We start from the raw sequence: 23,083 nt of genomic DNA, 5'->3' as shown, positions 1-23,083 counted from the left end.
CAGTCTGATCCCACCACTCTAACAAATATAAACTCATATCCACACCAAACATCGCCCCCTACGCTTCCTGTAGAGTATTACAGTCTGTCAGAGTGACTGTGTGGATCATATGAACATTATAGAGCTTTTTAAATGAAACAGTAGAAGGCATATTGCCCCCTACACTTCCTGTTGTGTATTACAGTCTGTCAGAGTGACTGTGTGTATCATATGAACATTATAGAGGCTTTTTAAATGAAACAGTAGAAGCCATATCGCCCCCTACACTTCCTGTAGTGTATTACAGTCTGTCAGAATGACTGTGTGGATCATATGAACATTGTAGAGGCTTTTTAAACGAAACAGTAGAAGCCATATCGCCCCCTACGCTTCCTGTAGTGTATTACAGTCTGTCAGAGTGACTGTGTGGATCATATGAACATTGTAGAGGCTTTTTAAACGAAACAGTAGAAGTCGTATCGCCCCCTACGCTTCCTGTAGTGTATTACAGTCTGTCAGAATGACTGTGTGGATCATATGAACATTATAGACCATTATAGAGCAATTTTGTTTTAAAAATAAGTGACGAATGCCAATATTTTTTTAGTTTATTTTTGACACTGTCTGCTTTTTTCAATTACTCATTGCACCCCTAGTCTATGTATAATTTGGGATTCTAGAAACAGTTAATGGATCTCTTTATATGCGCTTTGCTCCTGCAGGGACGTTAGATGTGCGGCTGATGGGCTGTCAGGACCTGCTGGAGAACGTTCCAGGCCGTTCGAAGGCCACGGCGCAGACCCTGCCGGGCTGGAGTCCCAGCGACACTCGCTCATCCTTCATGAGCCGCGGGAGCCGCAGTCGAGCGACCAGCAGCCGAAACCTCTCCAAAACAGATGACCTGACCAGTTCAGTGGCTTTTTAATACTGAGAAAAGCATTTATGTTCAGTTCGCATTACTTCAGTCTGTCATTAATCTTTGTAAAAGGGAGTCCTGATCCAATCTGAAAGATCAGTATCAGAGCAGATTCAGGCATATTTTAAAGGGAATTTTTTTAATGTTTTTGCATAATTCAGTGGTTGAGATGTAAACAGAGTCATTCAGAGTGGTTTGAAATGGTTGATTGTAGAGACTCAGATGTCTTTACAGTGGTGGTGATAGGAACCAGGGGTCGCCATGACTACAACACTAGTATAGACATTTTATTTACTATCCAGAACCACCAGTGAACCTACAGGAGTCTTCTGAGTTTATATGTATATTGATGATGGCCAAATACTGGACAGTCTGAAAAAAAGTTTTTTTGCCTTATAGTGCTCTCTGTGAACCTGTTTGCAATGGATACATTTTAAAAATACATTTTAGACCATAATCTTATCAGAACTATCGTAAAACAATGTCTTAAACATCAGTCAGCAGAGCGTTTAGGATAGCATTTCACACTAAACCACTCTGAAGGACTTTGTTTACATCTTAATAATAGAATTATAGTGAAGTTCTGAAAAAGTGGTGTAATTGCCCTGTCATGGATTGAAATTGACTACATTAAGTTGGATTTTCAGAAGCTAATATGCTGTCTAAGGCCAGAAACTTCAACAACTTCATGCAAGTACGTGAATGCAATAGCTTCAAGCTACAAAACATGGCTGTGTGAGTCTCTGCGTTCTAAAATGTGTCGTGATGTAATTCATACTGCAACACAAGCGCAAGCTGCGTTCTGAGCATCACAGCAGTGGGTGCTATAGCGACAGCTAAGCCTGGCCAAGCTGTCTTATACAGCCAGCGTACTTTCGTCCAGTCAGCTGTCCGTGTTGACCAGCGGTTTGATGAGTCTCTTGCAGAATTATACAAATTATACAAATGTTTATTATACAGTTATACAAATTATACAAATACGGCAGCACCCTGGTGGCTGTTGGAATGACAGTATCTTGTTTAACTGCCACAGTAACGTAAGAACACGTTGGCCGGCCGTTGTCATTAGCTGTGTTTACATGCAAATATTTTTGCCAATCCGATTGAAGACATTCCGATTACAGATTAAGACTGAGGTGTTTATTCTCACTCTACTCGACAATCTGATGGAATATCTTTGTTTATATGCTCACTACAAGTAATCCGACCCAAAATGACACGCATGTGTAAAGAACCACTTAGAGTGAACGTTACCATGACAACCAGCATCACGTGAGTCCAGTCAGAGTGAGATGAGCAGCAGTGAGCAGTGCTTGTGTTTTTAACTGCTTTAAAATGATGTCAGACTCAGGAAAACGTCCTTCACGTGTCCTTATTAAAGAAGGCCGAGAGGAAGACGTCGTGTTCTGAGACACATAAGCTGGACGTCCGTCCCACCGCCGTCTTTTAAAGATCAGAGCAGAAACTTCGTCTCCTCTGCAGACCAGTTTCTGCTCCGCCATGTTGAACGGTATAAACTTTCACTATGACGCGACGAACATGATCAGAACGGACTTAAACTTTCCGATAGGGAATGTAATCAGATACAGGCGTTTACACGGATATTATTCTTCTATTTAACAGATTATTTACAGGATTACCCACCACGATCAGTCGGATAGAGACTGTATTCCGAATGGCCTCATTCAGACTAGACTATTCCGATTGAGGTGTTTATATGGACACATTCTATTCCGATTGAGCTATTAGTCGGATTATTAACGGATTATTAGTCTGCATGTAAACATGGCTATTGGCATTAGTGTTCTTGTGTTGAGTGTAGTGAGTTTCTGGTCTGAATGTCTGCAGTGCAGAACTGTGGAAAATGAAAACTTGTAAATCCTCAGTGCAGGTGTTTTGACTGCGGTTCGACTAGCCATCCTTCAACAGCCGCAGGTTTGAGTGTGCAGCTGTGACACACTGCGCACTAACAGCAGAGTCAAAGATGAAAAATGAGTAGCTACACTGCAGATGTTAGGCAAACAGATTTAATTGCAGCATTTTAAAATAATCGTCAGCCTAGACCATCCGGTAGCACCTCAGTATAGGGGGACATAATAAGTCCTTGTAATGCTGTTAATCCTAATCAAACCAGTAACTGCTAAATAACTGCGATTAAGAAATAACTAGAATTATTTAGTTATTGTAAATTAATAAGCTGTTAAATTCTGTTGTATAGGTCTCATTTGAACATGATGTCTGCATGAACTGTATTTATAAACAGAACTTCTATACCTAACCTGTAAGTCCTGTCAGATAGTCTTAGAAAAGTACCAGCTGGTTGTCTTCATATAATATCATATAATAAATGATGTGGGACAAATTATAATACACAAATTCAAGTGCTCTGCTTCACTCTAGTTATTGCTGAAAAAAATAGTAATGAGTAGCCAGTTAAATAACAGCTTGATAAGGTGTAATACGAGCATTACAAGGGCATTATAATGTTCCCCTATACTGAAGTCAGAGTCTTAATCAACGTCTAATCTAAACTGGATTGGTTTAACTTACTTTATCGTACTTAAAGTGTGCGCTATTTTAGAAAATATGTATTTACATCTGATGGGTAGCTTTGCTTCACCCACAGGATATTGTGGCTGATTTCCCAACATAAGTGCTAAAATATCAGCTTAGACTGATGATTATGACGTTAAAAGCTAAAACACAATTACGTGACAACAGCTAAGTTAGCTCTTATTCTAATTCAGACCCATAGTTAGTTAAATCTGCCTTTGTGGATTCATTCAGATACAGTGTGTTAGAATTAAGGAAGAAATGGAGTTATCAAACAAATTCACCGAAAATGCAGATTTTACCATTCTTCAATAACATCCCTCACATCCAGCCAAAACACCAATGCTGTCAAAATAAGAGCCCCATATTATTCTAAATGTAAGTTTGATTTAATTTAAAATTTAAATACTAATTAAACACTGTGTATTTATTCTACTACTACTACTGATAATAATAATAATAATACTAATAATAATAATAATAATTGTAGTAGTAGTATTCTTTGTTGTGGATTGTGCTGAATGAGGAATTGGTAATAAACACTGATTAAGTTGTGCTTAAATGAGTGTATATGTTGTGTTTTTAAAAGTTATACTTTTGCCCATTATTTAGTTTACAACATTAGGTCAAATTTCAACCCCCCACCCCCCCACCCCAAGGATGGGCCTGTTTTTCTGAGTATAAATCTTGTTTGTTTTTCCTGAACATAAATAATATTTGTTTCTGTGTCTTTGTTTCTCTCCAGATGAGATCAGTGCAGTGTTAAAGCTGGATAACACGGTGGTGGGACAGACCAGCTGGAAACCCGTCAGTAATCAGTCGTGGGATCAGAAGTTTACGTTAGAGCTCGACCGGGTAAAACGCTGCGCTTATCCCGATTCACACCACCTTCACTTAAACCACACGTTAAATATGAATAACTCTGGACTGTGACACGTCTGGGGTTAGTTACAGTGCAGTAAGCTGGAGCACCTCACTCTAGAGTTTAGCTTGCTGGTTTTATTTCTGAATTTTATTCACTGTCATATTTGTTTTTTCTGTATTGTTTTAGTAGTAATAATTTTATTCTCATTTTCGTCACTTTATTTTCTCTAGCTTTTGTTTTTGCTTTGCTACACTGTAAACGAGGTTCTCCATCAAAGAATTCTGAGTTTAAGCAAAGTTTTGAGTGAATTAATGCATGAATGAACAGTGCAGTATGCGTTACTGTGTCTCTCTGGGTGCCTGTGTGTGTTTTTTTAATCTTGCAAAGGATTGTATTGAAAGGGGAACTCCACTGATTTTTTTAAATTCCCGTAATTTAGAGATTACGATGTAAACAGAGTCATTCAGAGCGGGTTGGTGTGAAATGCTCAGTCAGAATTGTTCACAGTGGTGGTGATAGGGACCAGACGTCCACCTCTAAAAGCTCCCTCACAGAAAGATTATCACATAAAATAGCTACCAATATGCTGCCTGATGTCTAAAACACTGTTTTAAACTTTTGGCCTTAAACACAATTTTTAAACTCCATTCATGGTGGAGGGATACATGTAGGGCGCTGTGAGGCAAAATAGTCCCCAAAGAAAACGTATTTTTACAGATTTTCCTCTATTTTCCATCACCAACATTCCAAACTCAGAAGACTCGTGTAGGTTCACTGGTGGTTCTGGATAGTAAATAAAACGGCTATATTTGTGTTGTAGTCATGGCGACCCCTGGTTCCTATCACCACCACTGTAAAGAGATCTGAACCATTTCACACCAAACCACTCTGAATCTCTCTGATTACATCCAGTTATGCAGAAATTCTAAAAAGTCAGTGGAATGTGATGTTCTTCTTTTACGTCTCAGCTCTTAATATGTCTTAATATAAGTGTGTTTTTTTTCCCCGTAGTCTCGGGAGCTGGAGATTTCTGTGTACTGGAGGGACTGGCGTTCTCTCTGTGCTGTGAAGTTCCTGAGGCTGGAGGATTTTCTGGATAATCAGCGTCACGGGATGTGCCTTTACCTGGAGCCGCAGGGCACTCTGTTCGCTGAGGTACACGGTCATTACACCGCTGTGATTCATACTGCCTTTAAAGGGCACACACACACACACACACACACACACACACACTTTCTAAGCCGCTTATCCTTCTGGGTCAATGGATTAAAGGGCCCATATTATGTAAAAATAAATTGTCCTCACTTCTTAATTAAACAGTTGTATGTATTGTGTAGTACAGTTTCACTGCCCCGTCTGTACCGTCCATATACTGATCCTGAGCTGCAAATACATACTACCATACATTTACTTACGGTCATATGCAAAATTTTGGTCAAATATTTTCAAAGTGAAAATAAGTAAAATAACACATTTGCTGCAGGGAACAAACAAAAATATGGCGCTTTTCTGCAAATTTTAGGACACAATTTCTGTTATTTGCTGAGTACATTTGTTATTTTATTAATTATTTATATTTATTAGCTGAATACATTTTTCACATTTCTATTTATTCACTAAATGCTTTTTTCTATTATTTCTATTTCTTTAAGCATGCGCTACACTCTTAAAAGTGATAGTTCTTTAAGGGTTCTTAAGTCTATATAGAACCAAGAACCCTTTTTTAATTAAAGGGCTTTTTGCATCATGCAAGCGTTCTTCAGATTGAGGGGGAATGTACTATAGATGGTTGTATATAGCACTAAAAAGGGTTCTACTATGGTTATGATGTTACAATTGTTATAACAATAGAAGAACCCTTTTTGGTGCTATATAGAGCCCTTGTCAAAAAGGTTCTATATAGAACCATCTACAGCACACTCTCCATCAATCTGAAGAACCATTTCATGATGCAAAGAACAATTTAATCATGCAAAGTGTTCTTTTGGGTATTAACGATTCTATATAGAACCATTTTCTTCACTGAAGAACCCTTGAAGAAGCATCTTTAAGTGTGTAGCCCTTTGTGTTTCCTGATCTGAGTAATGCTGTAACTGTGCTGGAATAAACAGCTCAGCTTCACTGTTTAATGAAAGCGTTCTGTACTTTGCAGGTTACTTTTTTCAACCCTGTCATTGAGAGAAGAACCAAACTCCAAAGACAAAAAAAGATTTTTTCAAAACAACAAGGTAAAGGAACTTGATCAAATGTTTAGGTTATGTGGTTTTCTATTCCTGCTTTGGCTTCTAATTCCTAAAATTCCTAATTCCTAAATCCTTACATTATCAAGTTATCAGTGTCCTTTTTCTTTTGTAACTTTGCTTTTACTGGAAGTCGTTTAACCAAGAAAAGTTTATCAGCCGTGACACTCATTACTTTTTTACCAGGTGTACACACAATAGATAAACACGTACGTGGTTGATATAGTGTAGTGGGTACACACCCTACACTATACCAATAAGAGTCCTTGGACTCCTAACACTACCTTCACCTACCTGTGCAAAAATAATCAAATTGTAAGTCACTCTGGATAAGAGCATCAGCCAAATGCCCTAAATGTAAATGTCTTTTAACATACACAATTGTGTAGGTCATTTACAGGAAGGTTTAAAAGCTACGTAGGTCTTGTTTGGACAGGAGGCTCAAATCTGATTTTTTTGCGTGTTCGATTTGAAAAGGACAGATTTTCAGAAGGCAGAACAGTAAAAAGCCACATGATTTTTTCAAATCTGACTTTCAAGCTAAAATTCTAGGTAGTTTCGAGTCTGATTCCAATTTAGATTTCTGGACTGAACATGTGACTCAGTTTGAGCAGTCAGATTGGATTTCATGGTTTTTTGTCATTCAGGGCACAGGCGGTTAATGACGTCAGAATGTCTTATTTACACATTACACCTTACACTACTTATGTAACATATGATATACAATTGTTTAAATACTTTCCTGAAAAAGACGTCACCTGGATGGCAGCATATGTTGCCAAAACCTGTTTATACTGTCACCCATGCCATGTGCACTAATGCCCCCCTATACCATCATGAATACTGGCTTTTGAACCGGACCACAGGACACTTTTTCCACTTCCCCGCCGTCCACTTTAAATGAGCTCAGGCCCAGAGAAGGCAGCGTTTATATTTGGTTTCTTCTTTGCATTTTAGAGTTTTAATTAGCATTTGTGGATGCAGTGATGAACTGTTTTCACAGACAGTGGTTTTCAGAAGTGTTTCTGAGCCCATGCAGTGATTTCCACTACAGAATCATGTCTGTTTTTAATGCAGTGCTGCATGAGGGCCCAAAGATCACGGCCAGCAAATACTGGTTTTTATCCTTGTCCCTTACATACAGAGATTTCTCCAGATTCTCTGAATGTTTTAATGATATTATGTACTGTAGATGATGAAAAGCAAAAGTTTGCTATTTTACGGTGAGAAACGTTATTTTTATTTGATGGTGCAGTCTTTCACAGAGTGGTGAACCCTCCTCATCTTTACTTCTGAAAGACTCTCTGAGATGCTCTTCTTATACCCAATCATGTTACCGAGCTGTTGCCAATCAACCACCAGGTGTTTTTTTTATTTAGCATTACACAACTTTACCAGCCTTTTGTTCCCCCGTCCCAACTTTTTTGGAACATGTTGTTGGCATCAAATTCAAAATCAAATATTTTTCAAAAATTGTGAGCCGTCTCTCCTCGTGTTCTTTTGGGAAGTAACTCACGAGGCTGTGCATGTTAGTGATGTGAAGAGGTGCTTGTGTGTTTGTAGGGAAGACGTTCCTGAGAGCTCCTCAGATGAACATCAACATCGCCACGTGGGGCCGACTGGTGCGCAGAGCGATCCCCCCCGTCAGTAACTCCACCCTCAGCCCTCAGCAGGGGGCGGAGCTCACGCCAGAAATGGGGCGGAGCCCACACACGCGTAGACACACACTCAGCAGGTACGCAGACGTAGTCACTCACTCACTCTTTGAAGGGTTTCCAGTAAACTGTGTATTAATGTAACTAAGAAGTTCTTCTTTAGTGACCCTTAAAGGGAACCAGCTGCAGATGAGCTCAATGCTTATTGTGTTCACAATGCAAGTGGACTTAAAAGGGGACCAAGTTCTCTTACCGCTCTTTAACAGTAATGAGATCTCAGATCTCTCGTTCACACCACAACTCCTGTAGAACTCTGACTCCAGCTATGTAACACTGAATTATGGGTAGTGTAGTTCAAGTTCATCATATAACAGATCTGATTGGCTGAGCTACGTTCAAAGCTGTGGGAAAATACTTCTTCACCCAGGGCCTTCACCCTCCTAGTGCTGGTAGCATTGTGTGATTGGTAGCGATGTAGCTAGTGGCTAGAACTGGAAATTGGCAGGGACGGGGGATGAACACATAAAAAATGTCTATAGTGATCATTGTTTATTAAATCATCTTTGATCGAAATATTTTTATTGAAAATTATAAAAGCAATAAGCAGTAAATAAGAATTGACCACAGGTTTGTTTAGAGGGGTTTGAAGCACCCTAAATCCTGCTCTTCTGCTAATCTTAATCTTAAAGCCTTAGTTTTTCAGCAGTTTTGCCCACAATCTGAAACAGAGTTAGATTTGTCACCAAACTGACAGAGAGAAACTCTTTCAGTTTTTCAAGTGAAAACTGCATTTGTGCATTACAAAGTAGCCTTCTCGGCTGTGTTTTTCTGTCATTGTGAAGATGTATAAACCTTAAAAAGAGCAGAGAGGCAGTGTTTTGCTTTTTTGCACCAAAGATCTGGAACAAGTTATCGATAAACATCCGTCAGGCTCCTTCTGTCAGTGTTCTTTAAAAAACGGCTTGGTCCCGTCGGTCCATTTTAAATGAGTTCAGGCCCAGAGAAGGCGGCAGCGTTTCTGAATCCTGTTTATATATGGTTTCTTATGCAGATCTGGAACAAGTTATCGATAAACGTCCGTCAGACTCCTTCTGTCGGTGTTTTTACAAAAAACGTTAAAACATATTTCTTTACTTTAGCATTTAACTAGTTTTAGGTTTTTTCCCCTTGTTTTTACTGGAATATTACTTTTACTTTCTTGTTAGTTGTATATTATTGCTTTTTTATTGAATTTTATTGCTTTTTGCTATTGTTTTTTTTTGTTGTTGCGTGTTTATTTTGTTTATTTTATATTTGATTATTTCTCTTCTTCCTCTGTTGTTTTTACTTTGTAATGTGAAGCACTCTGATCTGCATATTTTAAAAAGATAGATTCTTCTTCTTCTTATTATTATTATTATTATTATTATTATTATCATTGTTGTTGTTGATAGAAGAACATTGAGGAAAAGGCTGTTTTTCAGCAGAAGGCATGTATACACACTAGAGATGTCTCTGATCCAGTACCCAGTATCTGTGTCAGACTGATATCAGTGTAAACTGCTGAATCTGATATCAGAGAGAAAAGAATAAATCTGATATGATTTATCTGAATGAAAAAATCTGTACAGTTGTTAGCTGTGTTTTTTGTCCTGCGGGGCAGCAGAGTGTCTAAGTAGTTTAATAGTAGATAGTAGTGATGACGTAGTACGGCCAAAAATGAGAAGTATCGTAAGTATTATATCTGGTGCTATATAGAGCCACTTTTCAAAAGGTTCTTTAGAACCTTTCTGATTGTTCTTTGAGTTGTCATGGTTGTATATATAACCACGGCCTTCATTAAAGGACCCTCAAAGAACCCCCTTTTTTAAAGGCTACCATTTACATATCAAAAATTATATGGGTAAAAATCTATTTATATTAAAAATATTGCTGCTTTTGGAACAAAACACCATATCCACAAAAAGGTAACTTTGCAGGAGAAGGATAAAACATACTTTACTTTGAATGTAAGTCAATGGAACCAGGCCAAGTAATTTTGGGCCGTTTCTTTTGGTCCATTCATCATGAAATTTACCAACAATGTAAAGAGCAACAGGCATTTTTGAATTATGTCAAAAACTAAAAAAGTGGATCAGTTATCAGTGTTGGCCGATAAGTTTTATTGTGTGGCATTGTGCCGTCTGCAATACCACGCACTCTTAAATCACAGCATCCTGTTGGTTGAGGTGAGCAGTTTACATTATTAATACTTTTGCTGTACTCAATCTCTGTAGTGACCCGACTGTAACAAAGCTGGACTTCGACAAAGACAGAACGCCTGGAACTAAACACTATTCTCTGGTCAGTATCAGAGAAACGCTACCGGAGGAGAAGATCCCCAGCAAAGAACAAGTCCAGGTAACATCATAGCTTACTTTAAAAAAACACTGCCAGAAAGCAGAACCGCACTCAGTGGAGGAGGTCCTGACTCCAAGCCCAAACCTGCAGAGGAAGATAGAGATCTGCGTCATTCACACTCAGTGTGTGTTCTACAGGAAATACCTGGGGCCTTAATTTAGTGTACAGATAGCAGCTATCCATGTCCATCTAGTGTAAACAGCTGATCTAATGCTGCTGGCAGATGAAAGCTGCTGTAGGTCCACCTTAAATGGAAATTCCTCTCTTGCAGGACGCTCTGAGCTCCTTCGACTTCCTGAACGACAGAAACAGTCTGGGGGTAAAATCTGACCTCAAAGACGTCACGCAGCATCAGATCCAGCCGCCGGAGTTAGAGCTCATAGCCGTACCAAAAACCACGGATACAAGGTCAGTCACGTGGGATTATCGCTGCAGGGTTGTCACGATACCAGAATTTTGATTCCAGTACCGATACCAAGTGTAGTATCATAATACTCAATTCCAAATTTATATCAAACTTTTTTTTTGTTGATACAAAACTCTTCAGGTTGAGGTAAAATGCAGTTTCAACCTCGTGCTAGTTTACATAAATAAAGAACTGAAAATATTAAAAGTTAGAGATTTGAATTGTGTGCCAAACTGTTTTGATGCTTTGTGCAACTCCAGTTGTGTTCATATTTTTGTAATCTGTGAGATTTTACTGTATTTGCATAAATATTCCAGTATCAGTGCCTTTTATTTTTCAGTTATTTTTTCAAGTTATGGGACATTTCACTTATTAGTTATGTATTAATTTTGTTTTGTATTCTGTTTGTTGGAAATTTGGATTCTTTTCTCTTCAGTTTTTGCTTCTACTAGCGCCTGACCGACGGATACGATAATACTGATTTTAATGAGCTAAACAATTCTGATAACCAGTATCAGCCAATGTAATTTTCTATTTCTATTTTATATTTTAATTTTATACTCCGATACTTTTACACAAACTTTACTGACTGATATGATGGTCAGTTCTCAGTGATCACACTTCTAAATCTCTAAAAACTGCAGAAACTCACCACCTTAAATAATAGAAATATGTGGGGAAACTACAAGTTAATGTTCACAAGTTTAGCCTCTCCTGCTAAGATGTAGCTGAACAGGTGACGACTACTGCAACCTCCAATGACTCAAACACACACCGATCAGGCATAACATTCTGACCACCTCCTTGTTTCTACACTCATTGTCCATTTTATCAGCTCCACTTACTATATAGGTGCACTTTGTAGTTCTACAGTTACAGACTGTAGTCCATCTGTTTCTCTGATACTTTGTTAGCCCCCTTTTACCCTGTTCTTCAGTGGTCAGGACCCCCATGGACCCTCACAGAGCAGGTACTATTTGGGTGGTGGATCATTCTCAGCACTGCAGTAACACTGACGTGGTGGTGTTGTGTTAGTGTGTGTTGTGCTGGTCTGAGTGGATCAGACACAGCAGTGCTGCTGGAGTTTTTAAACACCTCAGTGTCACTGCAGGACTGAGAATAGTCCACCAACCAAAAATATCCAGCCAACAGCGTCCTGTGGGCAGCGTCCTGTGACCACTGATGAAGGACTAGAGGATGACCAACACAAACTGTGCAGCAGCAGATGAGCTATCGTCTCTGACTTTACATCTACAAGGTGGACTGACAGGGTAGGAGTGTCTAATAGAGTGGACAGTGAGTGGACACAGTGTTTAAAAACTCCAGCAATGGTCCACCACCCAAATAGTACCTGCTCTGTGAGGGTCCATGGGGGTCCTGACCACTGAAGAACAGAGTAAAAGGGGGCTAACAAAGTATCAGAGAAACAGATGGACTACAGTCTGTAACTGTAGAACTACAAAGTGCTCCTATATAGTAAGTGGAGCTGATAAAATGGACAATGAGTGTAGAAACAAGGAGGTGGTCAGAATGTTATGCCTGATCGGTGTATAAAGTTTTGCCTTATCATCAGGAGATTGCAAGATCAAATCCTGATGATGCCTTGAATACAAAGTTGTTAATGATCAGTGCATTTTCTGCTGTTTTTGCTAATAGCAGTGTGGGCTGCCTATATTGGCCCATTATTCAATCGGAAATAATTTAATTGATATGCAGTTACTAATCTCATCCTAGCTGTTCTAATCTCCCTATGAAAGCAGGTTTTAAACAGGTGCTATATAATTAAAATGTGCTGTTGTTGTTATTGTCTTTATTTGTTTATTTACACTCTGGATAACGTCTGTTGTAGGGAAGAGGAGGAGGATGAAGACGAGGAGGAGCAGTTTCACTTCAGCCTCAGAGACTTTAAGTGCGTTGCAGTTCTGGGTCGAGGCCATTTCGGAAAGGTAAATCTGATTTACGCTGTTTACAGCTGTGGTTTTGTTTGTATTGCAGCAGTTGTGAATGGTTGTGTCTGTTTTTTAGGTTTTACTGTCGGAGTACAGCTGCACGGGAGAAATGTTCGCCATCAAGGCTCTGAAGAAGGGAGACATTGTTGCTCGTGATGAAGTCGACAGGTATGAAAAACCCAGTTTTATTCACTTTTGTTTTTGTCTTGGTCTGACTAAACGACTTTCCAGACAGCTTCAGTGCTTATAATACATTTACTGTGACCTGTTGTGATGTCATCAGTTCAGCCTGTCCCCAATAGGCCATTGTGATGACATCAGTGCATCCTGTCCCCAATAGGCCACTGTGATGTCATCAGTGCAGCCTGTCCCTTATGGGCCATTGTAACATCATCAGTGCAGCCTGTCCCCAATAGGGCACTGTGATGTAATCAGCGCAGTCGGTCTCCTATAGGCCGTTGTGATGTCATCAATGCAGCCTGTCTCCTATAGGCCATTGTAATCAGTGCAGCCTGTCTCCTATAGGCCATTGTAATCAGTGCAGCCTGTCTCCTATAGGCCATTGTGATGTCATCAGTGTAGCCTGTCTCCTATAGGCCGTTGTGATGTTATCAGTGTAGCCTGTCTCTTACAGGCCGTTGTGATGTAATCGGTGTAGCCTGCCATCTATAGGCTATTGTGATGTCATCAGTGTAGCCTGCCATCTATTGGCCGCTGTGATGTCATCAGTGCAGCCTGTCTCCTATAGGCCATTGTGATGTAATCAGTGCAGCCTGTCTCCTATAGGCCATTGTGATGTAATCAGTGCAGCCTGTCTCCTATAGGCCATTGTGATGTAATCAGTGCAGCCTGTCTCCTATAGGCTGCTGTGATGTTATTAGCCATTGTGATGTCATCAGTGCAGCCTGTCTCCTATAGGCCATTGTGATGTAATCAGTGCAGCCTGTCTCCTATAGGCTGCTGTGATGTTATTAGCCATTGTGATGTCATCAGTGCAGCTTGTCTCTTATTGGCCATTGTGATGTCATCAGTGCAGGTGGCCACAGAAGGAACGTTGTGAGGTCATCAGTTTAGACTGTCACAATTTTACAATTGTATAGGACTGAAATGTGAAAGGTTTTTTTCAGCTGCTTTTTTTTAACAAATAATGATAATGATGAATAATGATAAGATGCACTGCACGTTTACAAACAACAGCCGGCCCAAATGGGAACCAGCTGAACTTACAGTTTTTGTTTTTTTAGTTTTACAGAATTTTAAACCGGCTTGAGAGGCAGCAATCATTTTATTTGTTTGATTGTTTGACTCACTCAGATGTCTGCAGCTACACTAAATCACAAAGTATTAAACAAATTTCGAGTGTGGAAACATGAGCAAAAACACTTGTGGTGTGGTGGCTGGCATAATTGTTGATAGAATTAGCTTTCTAGCTAGTTTATGTCACCTTATGTTAATCTCTTTCCAAAGTAATAATTCTAAAAATAGTAATTTACACTTTAACATACTGGTCCAGTTTACATTCTAGTGCACTTACTGGTGATGCAGTAGCGCTTGGTGACTTTATCCTCACGTGGAAGAGTAAATAATTCACTTCATTGTCGTTGGCTTGAAAGAAACAGATGAGAAACCCCTCGAGTGCCATTTGGTCCTGTTGGTATCAGGTACCAGAAAGCTTAAAACTGGTTCCAGTGTTCTGCTCCCAAAAGTTCTGGCACTTCGATGAGTGGAGAACACCTAGATGACAGAGCTGTTGTTAATAATGTGTGACCTCATGTCTCTGTGTCTGTATGTCTTCCCTCAGTCTGATGCTTTTTTGTTGCTGCAAATATCTGACCTTTGACCTCTGTTGTTTTGTCCAGTCTGATGTGTGAGAAGAGGATTTTTGAGACGGTGAACAGCGTCCGGCACCCGTTCCTGGTCAACCTGTTCGCCTGCTTCCAGACCAAAGAGCACGTGTGTTTTGTGATGGAGTACGCAGCAGGAGGAGACCTGATGATGCACATTCACACTGACGTCTTCTCAGAACCGCGCGCCACGTGAGTTTTGCATTGTGCATCATCTTGGAAGCAGCCAGTCAAAGGTTTCATCTTCATTCTAGTACCTGTCATCTTTTAGGGTGTGTTCTACGTCGGTGTTTTAGGGCCACTGTTAATAAAAATGAAAATAGTAGACTTAAAAAATAAAATCGTAATATTTTGAGAAAAAAGTCATAATATTTTGAGAAAAAACTGTGCTGTGCAGGTACGTTTTTCATTCATCAAGACACAAGCAATTTAAATGCATCCTCAAAACAATGTTTTAAGGTCGAACTGTTTACCTTTAATAAGTTTTCCCAGGGAAAAGATACAAATTTGTACCTAATGGGTTAAAACAGGCTGGAGTCAATAGTGTATAGTCAGTACAACTGGTCACCTTATGACAGGCTGTACTGACTTATGGGCCATTGTGATGTCATCAGTGCTGCCTATCCCTTATAGGCCATTGTGATGTCTTTAGTGCAGCCTGTCACTTGTGGGCCATTGTGACATCATCAGTGCCGCCTATCCCTTATAGGCCATTCTAAAGTCCATTGTGATGTCATCAGTGCCGCCTATCACTTATGAGCCATTCTAAAGTCATCAGTGCAGCCTGTCACTTGTGGACCATTGTGATGTCATCAGTGCAGCCTATCACTTATGGGCCATTGTGATGTCATCAGTGCAGCCTGTCACTTGTGGGCCATTGTGATGTCATCAGTGCAGCTTGTCACTTGTGGGCAATTGTGATGTCATCAGTGCAGCCTATCACTTATGGGCCATTCTAAAGTCCATTGTGACGTCATCAGTGCCGCCTATCCCTTATAGGCCATTCTAAAGTCCATTGTGATGTCATCAGTGCCGCCTATCACTTATGAGCCATTCTAAAGTCATCAGTGCAGCCTGTCCCTTGTGGACCATTGTGATGTCATCAGTGCAGCCTATCACTTATGGGCCATTGTGATGTCATCAGTGCAGCCTGTCACTTGTGGGCCATTGTGATGTCATCAGTGCCGCCTATCACTTATGGGCCATTCTAAAGTCCATTGTGATGTCATCAGTGCCGCCTATCACTTATGAGCCATTCTAAAGTCATCAGTGCAGCCTGTCACTTGTGGACCATTGTGATGTCATCAGTGCAGCCTATCACTTATGGACCGTTGTGATGTCATCAGTGCAGCCTGTCACTTATGGGCCATTGTGATGTCATCAGTGCAGCCTGTCACTTGTGGGCCATTGTGATGTCATCAGTGCAGCCTGTCACTTATGGACCATTGTGATGTCATCAGTGCAGCGTATGTTGCATATATGTGTTTGGCCCATAGGAGACAGGCTGCACTGATGATATTACAATGGCACATAAGTGACAGGCTGCACTGATGACGATGTGATGTCCTCAGTGCAGCCTGTCCCTTATGGGCCATTGTAACATCATCAGTGCAGCCTGTCTCCTATGGGCCGAACGCACATATGCACGTATAATCTACATCGTTGGTTTATTTTATTGTTATTTATTTTATGTTTTCTAAGAAACTTGACTTGTTCCAGTTGTCTCCTCAGTGAGCACTGTTGTCCTTTTGGCAGGAAAAAAGAAAGAAAGAAAGAAATGTCAAAGTTATGTCAGCGTTTCTTTTCTAATTCTGTATCAGTGTATCGTATCGTGCAAAAACGGCAATATGTATCGTATCGTACAAATCATTGTACCCCTAGAACCTATAGAACCAATCCACTGAACACCATTCACTACGACTGCACCCTGTAAACTGGCTCAAAATGATAGCATTTGTCTACCTCACCCTTCGTTTCATTCATCCCTCCACCCCCTCCTAAAAAGACCTTAAACCCTTAAAAGCAATTTAAAAAAAAGTATAGTGACATCATTTATGACTCCTCTCCCTCATCTTTTATTCTTTCGCTTTTCAGCTGAAATCCACAGACCCTCTACAGTAACCGTCTGAACTGATAACGCTCATCTGCTTTAGTAACTCCTTGTGATCAGACTGTTTTCGAGGTCCTGAGGAGACTTCAAACGTCCTTTTGATTGTAATTTTTGTTGTTTCTCTTTTTGTCTGGCAGGTTCTATGCAGCTTGTGTCGTCTTGGGATTACAGTTTTTACACGAGCACAAAATTGTTTACAGGTATGAAAAGATGATCGTGATACGTGTCTGCGTTCTCCTCCTTCTTCATGTCATCCTGTTCGTTTTCATGCATGGTAGGGAGTTCAGTCATGTAATTAATTACAATGAAATTCAACCTGCAGAGACTTGAAGCTGGATAACTTGTTGCTGGACACAGAGGGCTACGTTAAAATCGCTGACTTTGGGCTTTGTAAAGAAGGTAGGAAAAGATGTGTGTTTATTTCCCTTTATTTTGGTCCATTTGTCATGAAATTTACACACAACGTAAAGAGCAACAGGCATTTTCAAATTATGTCAAAAACTGATAAATGACAAAAATGGAGATACAAGATTTCGTTCTGAAAGCAGTGATATGAGCTGAAATAATAAACTTTCATGACTGTGAGTAAACGTGAATGAGTCCACAGTCATGAAAGTTTCAAAACTTATAAGTGCTAAACAAACTAGTCTCCCAGCTGCTGTGATACATTCACATTAGAGGCCCATGAAAGAAATTCCATCTCTATTAAAAAATATCTGCATAACTGAGTGATTAAGATGTAAACAAGTCATTCAGGGTGGTTTGGTGTGAAACGCTCTGTTCTAGAGAAACTTACTGAGTCAGAACTGTTCACAGTGGTGGTGATAGGAACCAGACGTCCACCTCTAAAAGCTCCCTCACAGAAAGACATAATAGTCTCCAAAAAGGCTTATTGTCCACTATTTTCCATCATCAACATTCCATATAAACTCAGAAGACTCGTGTAGGTTCACTGGTGGTTCTGGATAGTAAATAAAATGTCTATATCTGTGTTGTAGTCATGGCGACCCCTGGTTCCTATCACCACCACTGTAAAGACATCTGAACCATTTCACACCAAACCACTCTGAATCTCTCTGTTTACATCAAAGATTAAAATTATGCAGAAAGTTTTAAAAATGGGCCGCTGTTGCTACAACATGGTCACTTCCTCACTGACTGAAGAGTTGTTTCCATTTTGTTAAGATGACGTTTAAAATGTTTCAGCCGCTTTATTTATATTTAATGATGTAATGTTTTTCATATGATTTGTATCTGACTGCTGATTTTCAGCTTTACTGAGATTAAAGCAAAAACACATCTTGAGCTTTTACCTTTATAGAATATTTGATTTGAAAATTGAAGATTGTGTTCATATCGTTTGATTCTTCATGTGTGGAGTCGGTCTCAGTGCTGTGTGCGTGTATTTTGATCAGGAATGGGTTTCCGGGACAGGACGAGTACATTTTGCGGAACGCCGGAGTTTCTGGCTCCCGAGGTCCTGACGGAGACGTCATACACGAGGGCGGTGGACTGGTGGGGGCTGGGGGTGCTCATATTCGAGATGCTGGTGGGAGAGGTCAGTGTTCAGCCACTGTTAAAGACGCATTTAAAATATCAGCCACCAAAAAAAATTTTCTCCAATCTGATTTAATACATTCCGATTATAGATTAAGACTGAGGTGTTTATTCTCACTCTACTCAACAATCTGATGGAAAACCTCTGTTTACATGCTCACTACAAGTAATCAGATCCAAAATGACGCGCATGCGTAGAGAACCGCTTAGTGTAAATGTTACCATGACAACCAGCATCACGTGAGTCCAGTCAGAGTGAGATGAGCAGCAGTGAGCAGTGCTTGTGTTTTTAATTGCTTTAAAATGATGTCAGACTCAGGAAAACGTCCTTCACGTGTCCTTATTAAAGAAGGCCGAGAGGAAGACGTCGTGTTCTGAGACACATAAGCTGGACGTCCGTCCCACCGCCGTCTTTTAAAGACCAGAGCATAAACTTCGTCTCCTCTGCAGACCAGTTTCTGCTCCGCCATGTTGAACGGTATAAACTTTCATTATGACACGACGAACATGATCAGAACGGACTTAAACTTTCTGATAGGGAATGTAATCAGATACAGGTGTTTACACGGATATTATTCTTCTATTTAACGGATTATTTACAGGATTACCCACCACGACCAGTCGGATAGAGACTGTATTCTGAATGACCTCCATCGGTCTAGTCTATTCTGATTGAGGTGTTTACATGAACGTATTCTATTCTTTTACTCGGATTATTAACGGATTATTAGGCTGCGTGTAATCGTGGCTAATGTTGGCCAACAAGAATAAAAGATTAAACAACAAAGAAGTGTCAAAAACTGATGCTTAATAAATCATTTAAATAGTAACGAAAATTAAAAATGATTAAAAATACTGTTTGTTTTTTGCTCTTCGCGCCGGTCAGCACAGACATATTCAGATAGTTTGAGAGCAGCTAATCAACAGTGAAAATATCGGCCACGTGTAGCTATTTCACAGTTTCTACAAAGAACATCAGACACGAGATTCATAATCTGTTCATGTGGAGCATCAAGATGCCCAAGAACCTCTGCAGGCTCAGCAGAACAGAAGCAGAAAGTTCCTGTGAGCATCCCGACGCCATCTGAGCACTCCGTTTATGAAATGATGAAAACATTCACAAACCACTGATACAGAGCAAAGAGTAAATAAAAATAGTGGAATTCATTGTGTTGGATGACCAGCTGCTCTCTGTTATCGAGAACGCTGGGTTTTGTAGTACAAACCGTAATCATTTAAGTAAGTGAGTCTTATGTAAACTTGTTGGCTCAGTTTTTTTCTTATTCAGAGCAGTTTTGTATCAATATTGAAAATGTATTTTCTTTAGTTTGTTTATTCAAAGTTATAAAAAAACTTTATTTCAGATTCTGGTCAGATGTGTCTTGAATTTCATTTTGCTTTTGGGCTTGAATTTTTGATTTTGGTGCATCACTAGTCACTATAGCTACCATAGTTCACTATTAGAACTACAGTCATGCATCTGTAATTTTTTGATAAAAAAAGCCGTTTCTGTGTCCAATACTTTGCAAAAGTCAGTCATCTAAGAAAATTATTTAAATAGGTCAAAAAAGTCTTTTGCAGGTAAAAACAATATATAACACTAGAATAAATACAAACGAAAAGTAATGCAGTAAAACATCATTTTTTCTTAAAAAAAGTAGTTGCTGGGGCCATTTATACCTGTTTTTATTATTTAAAGCACCACCAAGTGGTCAAAGTAAAAATAACAGTTCTAAAGAAAAAACATAAATGGCTCCAGCTGCAGTTAATATCTTCTGAGCTGGATAGAAGAACGCAGGTTTGGTTCTGGTCTTCTTGCTGCTCTCCACATGGATCTCTTCAGTTCCATCAGCAGCACGTGATTTAATTTAATGAAGGATTTATTAGATAAAACCCAGTCCAGGGTGCATCCTGCCTTCTGCCCAGTGACAGCTGGGATAGGCTCCAGCACCCCATCGAGACCCAGAAGGATAAGCGGTTTAGATGATGTGTGAGTGTGAGTGAGTGAGAGAGTGAGAGAGAGAGAGAGAGAAGATAAACCAGATGTTGGATGGGAACAACAAATAATGCTGGACATCCTCCAGGAGAGCTTTGGAAACAAACACATTAGCATAAAATCATTACTTTATGTATGAATGTTAATTTTATTTCTCCTAATATGAGTGTTTTTCTGAGCACCAGCCCAGTGAAATAGCTTTTAAAATATATTTAAAACTAAAAATAAAATTCATTATTTATAATTTGTAAGTGGGCATATATTTTGTCCCTGCATTAACGCTCACCAGGCGGTTTCCCCCTCTCTGGTCTGACTTTTTTAGAATGGATTTCTCTCTGTATGAGAGTTTTTGTGTGTCTGAGTGAGTCTTCGTCTCCACAGTCTCCGTTTCCCTGGGGATGATGAAGAGGAGGTGTTTGACAGCATCGTGAATGATGAGGTCCGCTACCCGAGGTTCCTCTCCACAGAGTCCATCTCCATAATGAGGAGGGTTCGTGTCCAGAAAATAAAGCCTGTTCACAGAGTACTTTAACTCAGTCTGATGTAAACTGACCCTCGTTCATGTTGACTTTTCCCGGCAGCTCCTGAGGAGGAATCCTGAGAGGCGCCTGGGAGCAGGAGAGCGCGACGCAGAGGAAGTGAAGAAGCATCTGTTCTTTCGAGTGAGTTTACGATTTAAATCGTTTCTGTTTGTCTTGAAGTGGTGGGTTTCAAGCCCCCTTTCACACTCAACACCCGGGACACTAATCGGGATACTTTTAATATTATGTTCGGGCTTAGTGTTGTTCACATATGCAGTATTAAAGCAGTGTTTTACTGGGATGAACGCATTCATACATACCATTAAGGTCCTGTTAACCTGGAGGTGAAGTTCAGCTCCTTTATTTCTGAATCATAGACATTAATACCCTTTTTCTTTCGCAAAAACTGGAGCTCAACTGTTCAGAAACGTTCTGTTTTGCTGCTGTGCAACACTTTGTGACACATATATACATACATGAGGACACACACACACACACACACACACACACATACACACACACATATATATATATATATAAATAAACATGTCTTGGCTGCTCAAAAACATTTATGTTGAATGGGGTTGTTAGAAATTCGGCAAGAAGAGTCAGGAGACTGGAGCTTCGGCGTTGACTGGAGTTTATTTCCACATACAGAGTCTGGGTACAGCGTGGTCGATCAGCAGTCAATCAGCAGGATCAGGAGTCTAGTCTTACTCACGTGCATGCAGACAATCATGCACGGGCACAGCTTGGTCATCAGTGTGTCACCAGTCTAGTCTAGTCCAGTCCAGTCTGGAGTCCAGTCTAACAAGAATATTTTAGAAGAACCTTATAAACTAAGGAGGGGGACGGAGGAACAAAAGGACTTTGAGGAGGGGTAAGGAGGGGTTGTAGACGGGGGATATGAATAGAGATGTAGGGGGTAGAGATAAGGGGGGGTTGATGGTATCACCTTAAGGTCGTGAGACAAAGGGTCATTTAAATACAAACGAAGAAGTGATCGGGCAAGGCGAGAGCGACCAGTTTCACCTTTCTGCCATTTGCTCTCTACAGTGAAAATAGTTTAGACCTTAAGAAAATAACATATATTGAGAATATTTTCTCTCAGAGTGAACTGGTTAAATGTGATTTCTATTTTTTTTACTTCTTATTTTCTTATTTACCCAATATTTAAGTCACTGTTAGCTCTGCTGCTCTTCTCTCCTGTAACGGCACTTTATTATCCTACATTTTCAATTAGATTTTTAATTGAATGTTTCAAATCTGTTGTTTTAGTCATGTTTTAATCTCTGTTCTCCTACATCTTTTTCAATTTTAATTTGAACTATGTTTTGTATTTTCTCATTTGTAAAGCGCATTGAATGACCACCAGAGCTGCTACATTAATAAGCTTGCCTTGTCTTGCCTCCAGAACATCGACTGGAACGGACTTCTGGCTAAGAAGGTGAAGCCGCCGTTCGTGCCGACCGTTCAGAGCTCCAGCGACGTCAGTAACTTTGATGAAGAGTTCACCTCCGAGGCGCCGGTGCTGACGCCCCCCAGAGAACCGCGGCCGCTGAGCCGCGAGGAGCAGGAGTTGTTCGCCGACTTCGACTACATCGCAGACTGGTGTTAGCGTTTTCGTTTTCCCGCCCATAAAAAAAGACAAGAAAACTGTGAACACGGCCCTGCACCGCTTTCCGGCTACTCAGTGCCATTTTAAGAAACTTTGTTTAACGCTCAGAACGTTTTTAATCAGATTAAGAACGGAGGAAAACGTTACCCAGAGTCGAGAGACTTCTACGAAGACAGATTCTTCACGTTTATATCTCCTGATTTCTGCAGGAGTTTAAAAAAACAGGCTGTAGACTTTAAAGGAGTAGTTCAGCTGAAAATGCTAATGTTGCTCACAGCGAATGAATGTGAATAGCCACTTATTAGCATTATAGAACTCACATCATGCTAACTGGGGGCTACTGGCTTATATTCATATGTAGCTACGTTAGCATTTTTGGTTAAGGGTCATTCTACAGAAACGTCCACTTTTCTATCTGTCCATAGGTGTCACTGGTGTTACTGATCCTCATTGGTGTCACACATAATAAAGGGAACACCAGAGACATTTTAATGA

The 23,083-nt window shown here is 40.0% G+C and overlaps 1 protein-coding gene across 2 annotated transcripts in view; it reads left to right on the top strand.

Moving 5' to 3' along the window:
- Positions 1–23,081, top strand: part of pkn2 (protein kinase N2) — a 54,286-nt gene extending 31,205 nt beyond the window's left edge. The window contains exons 7-22 of one of the 2 annotated variants that reach the window (XM_036565376.1): positions 702–887; positions 4,194–4,303; positions 5,325–5,468; positions 6,466–6,541; positions 8,117–8,288; positions 10,464–10,587; positions 10,859–10,995; positions 12,843–12,939; positions 13,019–13,110; positions 14,802–14,978; positions 17,034–17,096; positions 17,219–17,295; positions 18,312–18,471; positions 20,831–20,939; positions 21,031–21,111; positions 22,385–23,081. In XM_036565376.1, the coding sequence (XP_036421269.1) occupies positions 702–887; positions 4,194–4,303; positions 5,325–5,468; positions 6,466–6,541; positions 8,117–8,288; positions 10,464–10,587; positions 10,859–10,995; positions 12,843–12,939; positions 13,019–13,110; positions 14,802–14,978; positions 17,034–17,096; positions 17,219–17,295; positions 18,312–18,471; positions 20,831–20,939; positions 21,031–21,111; positions 22,385–22,588 (2,009 nt within the window). In that variant the 3' untranslated portion in view covers positions 22,589–23,081. Of the gene's footprint in view, positions 1–701; positions 888–4,193; positions 4,304–5,324; positions 5,469–6,465; positions 6,542–8,116; positions 8,289–10,463; positions 10,588–10,858; positions 10,996–12,842; positions 12,940–13,018; positions 13,111–14,801; positions 14,979–17,033; positions 17,097–17,218; positions 17,296–18,311; positions 18,472–20,830; positions 20,940–21,030; positions 21,112–22,384 lie in introns of those variants that run through there. The other variant, XR_005007014.1, reaches the window with a different exon arrangement.
- Positions 23,082–23,083: the final 2 nt, after the last annotated feature.

Source organism: Colossoma macropomum, unplaced genomic scaffold (genome assembly GCF_904425465.1).
Source record: "Colossoma macropomum unplaced genomic scaffold, Colossoma_macropomum, whole genome shotgun sequence".
Classification (NCBI taxonomy): domain Eukaryota; kingdom Metazoa; phylum Chordata; class Actinopteri; order Characiformes; family Serrasalmidae; genus Colossoma; species Colossoma macropomum.
The sequence above is the reverse complement of the archived record's forward strand: the minus strand, read 5'-3'. Positions and strand labels throughout refer to the sequence as shown.